The following is a 9,351-nucleotide window of genomic DNA, read 5'->3' on the forward strand; positions in this document are numbered from 1 at the left end:
AGATGGGTCTGGAATACCGGATGAATGGGAGGGTGTCAACAAATGACTTTATAACCTACTCAGCTCATGTTACAAAAACATAAAAGCAGGGGCGCCTGGCTGGCTCAGTGGGACACACGACTATGATCTCGGGGTTGTGAATTCAAGCCCCACATTGGGTGTGCAGATTACATAAAAATAAAATCTTTAAAAAGCAAACAAACGGGGTGACTGGGTGGCTCAGTCGGTTAAGCATCCGACACTTGATCTTGGCTCAGGTCACGATCTCATGGTTCGGGAGTTCGAGCCCCCGGAAGGGCTCTGCACTGGCAATGCGAGGCCTGCCTGGGATTCTTTCTCTCCCTCTCTCTGCCCCTCCCCTGCTAGCACTCGCTCGCTCTCTCACTCTCTCTCTCTCAAAATAAACATTTTTTAAAAATTAAAAAAAAAAACCACCATATGAAAAAATGTTCTAAAGAGTAGAAACTTGTCCATTGTAAGTAACATTATGAGAATAATCAAGAAAAATGCCAACAAAGTAAATGTTTAAAACAGGTAAAAAAGAAGCTACAGGAGTGCTTGGGTAACTTAGTTGGTTAAGCATTCGACTCTTGGTTTCAGCTCAGGTCATGAGCTCATGGTTCGTGAGTTCAAGCCCTGCATCGGGCTCTGTGCTGACAGTTCAAAGCCTGGAGCCTGCTTGGGATTCTAGGTCTCCCTCTCTCTCTCTGCCCCTCCCCCGCTCACGCCCTCGTGTTTTCTCTCTCTCTCTCTCAAACATAAATAAACATTAAAAAAAAAAAAAGAGGCTATATAACTTGAGAACAGTATCTTGATACTTGTTTATATCTTTAGAACATTCCTGGCTTAATAATTAGATAGGAAAATCCATCTGTAAAGTTAACTGTGAAATTACCAAACCCAGTCGCTATTTAAAAAACAAACAAGCAAACAAACAAAAAAAAACCTGAGCCAAAAGCATCACAAACCTAACAACAGGCACTATAATAAACATTTTGTCAAGTCATGGGCCTCCCTTGAGTAACAAATAGCAATTTCTAACCTTCTGGGTCACATTAAGATATACCCTGGCTGGCAAGAAGCTAAAATGACCCAGTCAGCAACTGCAGATTGTTCTAGTAAGGTTTGGCTAGTAAAATAAAAGAAAGACTGCCTTTTTAAAAGCATGTCTACCATGAAACCAATGGAAGACTCCTCTGAACAAGGTTAAGTCAGGAAAACACAGGCATTCTGTTATCACGGCCTTGTACGAAGACAACTAGCACGAACTAAGAACTTTGTACAAAATGACAAAACGATGTGATAGAGCAATACATAATCCCGTTTGTAACAAGGTCTGAAGATATTCTACTGCGAGAGCGCCCGCGCGAGAGCGAGGGCACTGTTTCCGTGGGAAAATGACCTCAGTCTAACCCAGAAATGTTTTTCATCAAAGACCGTTACGGTAGCAATACACAATAAGCGCAACCTGAAAAGAAAGTCATCAGTGGTCACTAGTGGCTTCAGTCACATTAACAGCACGTGCCCCCAGTGATTACAGCACCACGGAAAGACCGTTATTAAATTATGTGGCAGATCTCCAATTTAAACCCCAGGCTCCGCTCCGGCCCCGGGTAGGGGGATGAGGACGGGCTAGAAATGCAAACTCATCAGTGCTTTGACCTCAACACCGGGGGCAGCCCCGAGGACATTCCCCCAAGAGCGCGAAACATCTCAAAGTCACTCCCAAACGGGTCCGACCACGCCCTCTCCAGAGGGCGTCCTCAAAAGTTTTGCTCGGAAGGGAAATCGAGGCACAGATAATTTACAAGGGCCGGCGGAAGGAGCCCTGGACAAGTCCTCATCTGCCTGGATCCGGGAGCCCCAAAGCCGCGGCTGGGGCGGGAGTCGCCAAGCTTCAAGAGGCGACCTGGGAAGCGGGTCCGGACGATCCGGCGCGCCCTCCCCTCCCCCTCCCGGCGCCCGCCTTGCCGGGGCCGCCGCCCGGTACCTCTCGATGACTGAGGCCACCAGCTGCGGCAACTCCTTCATCTCGAAGGCGGAATAGGACGCAGACAGCAGGGGCCGCACCGCCACCTCCCAGCCCGGGGTTGTGCTGGACCCCGTCGCCGGGGCCCCGGGCGCCGGCGCCGGCGCCGCCGCCTCATCGCCGCCGCTCGTCGCCATCTTCCGTCGTACTACTGCGGCTCCCTTCGGGGGCTTGCCACCGGCCCAGCGCCGCCTCCCGGGAGGGGGCGGAAATGACGCAATCGTCGCGTCAGACTGCGCGACGCAGTCGCCAGGCAAAACACGCGACGCGCAGGGCGGCCTCACTCTGCTCTCAGGAGAAGCTCGGCGCGGCGTGGAGGCGGGTTCGAGGAGCTGCGCCTGCGCAGGACGTACTGCTTTGAAGGAGGGCGGGGGAGCGTTAACCTCCGCGCCTGCGCGCTGGGAGTCGTTTCCCGAGGTAGGAGCAAGGTGGCTTCGCGGCATCCGGAAAAGGTGAGCTGGGGGTTTAGTTGAAGTTGGCAAGACCAGGGCAGCGCAGTAGACTATGCATCTGCGGATACGATGGTCCCGGCCCGAGATAGCTAAGGACCAGAGTCTAATCACTCACCCGCTTGCTCCCTCTCGAGTGACCCCCTTAATAGTGATACTACAGCACTTCGCACTCTAGACAACTTTCTACTCCCTACACCACGTCTCGCTATTGCAGTCACTAGTCTTACTTAATTCGCGCTCGGATCCGTTTTGCGTTCTGATTACCGTCACCGGTAGTATTACCAGCCAGCATTTACATCGGTCTTTGCAATTTGCCCCGGCAGGTTCTTTTCTCCCCATTTTTCTACTAGCAAACAAGGAACTTAAATTTTATAACGGATTTTTGCCGATAGAGCTATCTGGGTTCAAGATCTAAGAGGGAAAAGCGGTTTGACCAGTTGACTCCAGAAAAGGTATGCGTGCATTGAGGACATTCTTCGCGGAGGTGGAGGGGTGTCGGTGGACGGTTTGAAGATCCTGAAGCCCTGAAATTCTTCCCCAAGTTTTGGAGGACCTACTGTTGTTTTGGTGTAACTCTGGTAAATAAATTGGTACCCGATGATCAATCTGCACTTTCAGTAAGAAGGTAATTTATTGTATGTCAGGAAATAATAACAACAGCAGAGTTGGTTTTTTTTTTCTTTTTTCTTTATTTTTGAGAGAGAGCACAAGCGGAGGTGGGGCAGAGAGAAAGAGGGAGAGAGGGAATTGCAAGCAGGCTCTGTGCAGACAGCATAGAGCCCCACAAGGGGCTTGGTCCCACAAATGGTGAGTTCATGACCTGAGCCAAAACCAAGGTGCCCCACAACAGCAGGTTTCTTAAACATAAAAATAAAAAAAAATAAAAAAGAGAAAGAAACTTCTCCAAAACATAGCAAATACTGCACTAGTTCAAGATACTGAACCAGAGTCCTAAGGAAAAAGCTTGAAATTTTTTTTTCAAGCTTATTTACTTATTTTGAGAGAGAGCATGAGTAGGGGCGAGAGAGAGAGAGAGAGAGAGAGAGAGAGAGAGAGAGAATCCCAAGCAGGCTCCGCACCATCAGCACACAGCTCAACATGGGGTTCGAACCCATGAAACCATGAGATCGTGATCCGAGCTGAAACCAAGAGTCAGACGCTTAACTGACTGAGCTACCCAGGTAGCTTGAAATTTTACCCCTTGGCTTGAAATTTTAAAGTGGCTCTTGGGACATTAATTTCATTTTACCTGAAGTACAAAATTAACCTGCAGAGGTTCTCTTGGGGAGGTTTCAGGAAATAATAGAAGATCAAATGTTCCTGCTCTCCTCCTTCCCCCTCCACCTGCTGCTTGAAGGAGACATAGTAAAAAGATAAATGCAGACTATCACCGGGAAATTTGCACCTGTACCTAAACTCACATTACTTTTTACTATCTCTGGCTCATCAATTTGGAGAAAGCACTCCAGTTTAAGATTTTTCTTTACAAGCAGCATATTAGTTTCAGTATTCAAGGTTTGTTCTTGTGTTGCTTCAAGGTTTGGAGTGGCATCCACATTGTAAATTTAAGTAAGCTGTGCACCTAACGTGGGATTAAACTCAGGTCCGCAGGATCAAGAGTTGCTTGCTCTGCTAACGGAGCCAACCAGGTGCCCTTCCACATTCTAAATTTAGATAAGAAAGGAACACAGTAAATAGGGTACTAAAAGAGACTTCTGTATGTAACACAAGCTTCCAATACTGTAGTCCAGAAAATAAGATAGAAACTAAACAGTAATTTTTATGAGTTATTAACTGAATGATTTAAAATATTAGTTTCCTTCTAATCCCAAGAGGCTGGGTAAGGAACTAAAATTTTAAAACTTGTAAAAGAGAGATATGATATAGTCATGTTACAAAAATGCAGTGAAGGAAAAATTAAGCAGCCATGACTGAATAGTATTAATGTGGGAATACAGACAGAAGAAGTGTGAAGAAACCTCCTGGGAAGTGGAAAAATATGGAAAACATAATATTCAATTGTATATTTATGATGTATACACATTAGCAGTTAAAAATACTTCAATCTGAAAACAGTAAGAGGTCAGGGCGCCTGGGTGGCTCAGTCAGTTGAGCATCCAACTCTTGATTTCGGCTTAGGTCATGATCCCAGGGTCATGGGATCCAGCCCCGTGTCAGGCTCCATGCTGAGCGTGAAGCCAGCTTAAGAGTCTCTCTCTCCTACCCCTTTCCCCTGCTCATGCGTGTGCCCTCTCTCACGCGCTCTCTCTCCCTCCCTCCCTCTCTCTCTCTCTCTCTCTTCAGAAATAAAATCCAGATTCCTTGGCTTCACTCAGAACTACTAAATCAAAATCTTTAGTAATAAAAACAAGAGGTCACTGTCACTGCAGGAACCTCAAAGACAAGAGATAGTGGCATTTTTATTTTTAAAAAATTCCATCTGATCAGAGTTGCTTGAAAGAAATCCTAGTAGACATTGTGTGTTTAGAAATGATTACATTGGGGTGCCTGAGTGGCTCTGTCAGTAAGCATCCGACTTCAGCTCAGGTCATGATCTCACAGTTTGTGAGTTCAAGCCCCATGTCAGGCTCTGTGCTGACAGCTCAGAGCCTGGAGCCTTCTTTGGATTCTGTGTCTCCCTCTCTCTCTCTGCCCCTCCCCCACTTGCTCTCTGTCTCTTTCAAAAAATAAACAATAATAAACATTTTTTAAAGAAATAATCACATGAATAAGCTGCAACTGTTAGCTCCCAGCAGCCATCAGAGGTGGCCAACAGAGGTCAATCTGTTCTTGGGCTTTTACAAAGTTATCAGAGCCAATAGGGCCTATTTTGTGGAAATTCCTAGTGCAAAACTGAATGCTGGAAATGGAGAGCAGCTCCTTTTTGGTAATTCACAATGAACAGAGTTGTTTTTTGTTTTTGTTTTTAGTATCATGAATATAAGGAAATAGATTAGAAGCCTAATTCAATTTAGTAATAAGATAGTCATTTGTAATCCACAAGTATTGATTATTTTTCCCATAATACTGCATTGTATATGGTATGAATTTAAAACAGCAGAAAAAACAGCTGCCTTGCAGCCTTCTTACTTTAAGAGAGAGGAGCAATCTTGGCAACTGTGCAGGGACTAGAATACAATGTTAGTTTTACAGAATAGCAGGAAGCAAGACTTACAGGAAACTGAGGACGAAAAGAGCACAATTGAAACGGTTGAAATTATAATAAGGTGAATATCCAGATTTGCAACGCTGTTCTGAAAGCTTGACTGGCAAACTTCTACAGAATGAAGCTTAGATGGAGACACTAATTTAGCTTAACCCAAATAACTTATGTAAGATCACAAATATATCAGAAGAGTTTTCTTTCATAAAATGGTTTTTATATTCCTCAGACCTGCCATTGCCCATCTTTTAGGATTTGCACTCAGCAAAATTGTGGACTGTCACATTTAGAGACAGGAGGGATGAAGGATAAAGCAAATGTGGTAAAAGGTTAACATTTGGGGAATCTGAGTGGAGGATATCTGAGAAATCTCTGTACTCTTCTTGTAACATTTCTTTAAGTCTGAAACTGCTTCAAAATAAATTTTTTTTTTTAAAGTTTGTGAGTGCTTTATGATTAGGAAAACATGACTGAAGTATAATGATCTATGTGGCAGGTACTTAGCAGAAGGAAAGTCGTATACATAAAAATCTAGGAAAAGTGGAGTCAAGCGATTAAACTGTATCCTTTAGCACTACTGGGGGTGGGAGGGGGACAGGAGAGCTACCCTGGTCAGAAGTGAATGTTCTTGGCAGAAGCACACTGACCATAAAGACCATGCAGAGAATATCACATCCTCTATTCTAACTGCAAAATAACCAGACTTACAATAGCATTTTAACTTATACAGGCTTTTTAAAAATAGGATACGCATTCCAACTGGCAGACATAAGCGTAACCCTACACTCTGGTTTATCACTCTTCTAGTCTAGCATATGGGATATACAACGTCACCAAAACCGTAAACCACTTATGTGAGTAAACGTGCCTTTGAAATGCTTAGTTTGCTTTACTTTCACTCATTCCAATTGCATGTGAGGTGATAGGAGACAAGAGTGTGCTTCCAGGGCACCTGGGTGGCTCATATGGTTAAGTGTCCAACTTAGGCTCAGGTCATGATCTCACGGTTCACGAGTTCAAGCCCCACATCAGGCTCTCTGCTGTCGGTGCAGAGCTCACATCAGATTCTCCATCTCCCTCTCTCTCTGCTGCTCCCCCACTCTCAAAAATAAACATTAAAAGAAAAAGTGTGCTTCCATACAAATGAGTGGCTATTTTATAAAGACCCCCGCCCCCTTAAGTGTCATCAGTCTGTATACTAGGAAAGGCACCTTCCCAGTATCATGGATCTGAAATTTACATAAGCCTCAGTGCTAATAGAAAAATGGCTTCTTGGGCCTCCTGGGTGGCTCAGTCTGTTAAGCATCCGACTCTTGATTCCAGCTCAGGTCATGATCTCATGGTTCATGAGATCTGCACTGTCAGCACAGGGCCTGCTTGGGATTCTCTCTCTGCCCCTTCCGTACTCATGTTCTCTCTCTGTCTCTCTCTCTCTCTCAAAATAAAAATGGCTTCTTGGTTGGAGGTCAGTCTCAAGGTCACACTAATGCCTTACGAGGAGGTGGGTGTGTGCACATCATTTACCTTATAAATCCTTACTGGAAAGATGGTCTAAATAATACAAAATAGACTGACCTGAAAGAGTATTCGATTGATCTCATAAAAATCTCTAATGGAATAATATTTAAGAATTTCAACCTTGTGGCCATTAAAAAAGGGTATGGGAAATCCATATTGCTAATATGGAAAGCTCTTCACGATACATTAAGTGATAAAATCAAGTTGCAGAACATTATGGAATCTGGAGAGGTATTTACCAAATTGTTCAGTGGTTACCTCTGGGGCACAGAATGGGGGAAGGCTTTGAGGATTAACTTTTTTTTCTTAGTCTTTTTTTTTATTTTTTCTAAAGTTTATTTATTTTGAGAGAGAGCAGAGTCGGGGAGGGGCAAAGAGAGAATCCCAGGCTGATAGCACAGAACCTGACAGGGAGCTCGATCCCAAGAACCATGAGATCTTGACCTGAGCCAAAACCGAGAGTCGGACCCTTAATCCACTCTACCACCCAGGTGCACCTATTAAATAGTCTTAAAATAGAGAACTTGGAGGGGCACCTGGGTGGCTCGGTCAGTTAGAGTCCATCTCTTGGTTTTGTCTCAGGACATGATCTTGTTTCATGAGTTTGAGCACACCCCCCCAGCTCTGTGCTGCTAGCTTAGGATTCACTCTTTCCTCTCTCTGCCCCTCCCCCACTTGTGCACACGCACGCACTCTCTCGCTGTCTCTCTCTCTCTCTCTCACACACACACACACACACACACAAATAAAGCAAAAATTTAAAAAACGTGGAGAGCAAAATTGAAGCAGTTCATACAAAGTACCAGTATGTCCTTCGTTATTGAAAGGTAGATGCTACCTCTGTTTACATTTTACAAACTTACAATAAAAGTGCACAGAACGTGGTCTACGCTCTTTTGATTATGCAGTAATTGTCAAGTTACGTCCAGCTTGGGGCTCAAACTCACAACCCCAAGATCAAGAGTCGCATTCTCTACCAGCTGAGCCAGCCAGGTGCCCCTCATCTGGCAAAAAATTTTTTAAAAAAGTTCTTCCCCTGAATGTTCTGATTCTGTAGCTAACTCATACTTTCCCCAATAACTGCAGAGTCAAAGGCTAGGGAAAAATTATAACAAAAGCCACAAATTTTACATTATTCCCTAAAGGGACTGACAATCACTAAATAACTAGCTGCAAAATCTTCCACCAAAGATCTTGAATACTGACCAAATAAAATTTAAAAAACATTAAAAACGCTGAAGGACTTACTTCTTTAAGTGAAACGTTGCAGGGGGCTCCCAATTAACCTAATTATTGAAGAGAGAGGAAACAGACAGCTCAAGGGAAATGCACAGAAAAAGAGGAAGACCAGAAAAATCAGAGCACTGAGGGGCAACAGTTTCAAATGCCACAGGTAGCGGCTGGGTGAAGCCGGTCCCAACCAAGCACAGCTTTAAGACGGTGAGGTAGGAAATGACAAGATGGACGCTGGAACATGCCATCAGCTATTTCAAGCACTTGCTTTGCAATAACTTTCAGTAGAATGGTAATGATCAGAGCTGAAATACAGGGCATTTTATGAAACGGCAGATAAGCCCTCCCCTTAGCTCGCTCTTTCAGATTCTGGCACATATGTAGGTAAATAAAAACCAGAATCTAGCAGAGTTGGGGGTGCTGTGCAAACAGAGCAGGCACCGAGGCAGTAGCTAACGACGCAGCTTGCACACACATATATAGGGCAGTCAACATTCCAGCCGGCTCTCTCAAAACTAGGGCAGAATTTTTTTTTTTTTTTTTAATTTCTTTCCTTCTCCCAGGACACTTTAAACAAACTATGCCTTGAGTCAGGATGAAAAGATGCTGGTTTTCTACTGGAGACACCTAGATGTTGACTCACTCATGAAAATCAGTTTCATAATTTTATTACTCAAGTAAAACTTAAATGATTATCTTGTTTCTTCCTTCTCTATCATGATCTACCAGCAGCACATGACCACAAAAAGATTTCATTTTTTTTTTTAAAGTTTATTTATTTTCAGAGAGAGACAGCATGAGTGGGGGAGGGGCAGAGAGAAACAGAGAATCCCAAACAGGCTCCTTGCTGTCAGCAGAGCCCGATGTGGGGCCCGAACTCAAACTTTGAGATCATGACCTGAGCCGAAATCAAGAGTCAGACACTTGGGGAGTCGGTTAAGCATCCGACTTCAGCC

General features: G+C 44.3%; 1 protein-coding gene and 1 long non-coding RNA gene across 7 annotated transcripts in view; one reads left to right on the forward strand and one right to left on the reverse strand.

Moving 5' to 3' along the window:
• The window catches only part of UBR4 (ubiquitin protein ligase E3 component n-recognin 4), a 131,826-nt gene extending 129,599 nt beyond the window's left edge, over nt 1-2,227 (reverse strand). For all 6 annotated transcript variants that reach the window (XM_027060248.2, XM_027060246.2, XM_053208030.1 and 3 more), the window contains exon 1: nt 1,991-2,227. In XM_027060248.2, coding sequence (XP_026916049.2) covers nt 1,991-2,166 — 176 coding nt within the window. In that variant the 5' untranslated portion in view covers nt 2,167-2,227. The remainder of the gene's footprint in view (nt 1-1,990) is intronic.
• LOC113599511 (uncharacterized) lies at nt 2,142-7,074 on the forward strand. The gene is made up of 2 exons (XR_003420383.2): nt 2,142-2,481; nt 2,805-7,074. It is a non-coding gene; the product is annotated as an uncharacterized LOC113599511 (long non-coding RNA).
• Nucleotides 7,075-9,351: the final 2,277 nt, after the last annotated feature.

The sequence above is a fragment of the Acinonyx jubatus genome, chromosome C1 (assembly GCF_027475565.1).
Source record: "Acinonyx jubatus isolate Ajub_Pintada_27869175 chromosome C1, VMU_Ajub_asm_v1.0, whole genome shotgun sequence".
NCBI lineage: Eukaryota > Metazoa > Chordata > Mammalia > Carnivora > Felidae > Acinonyx > Acinonyx jubatus.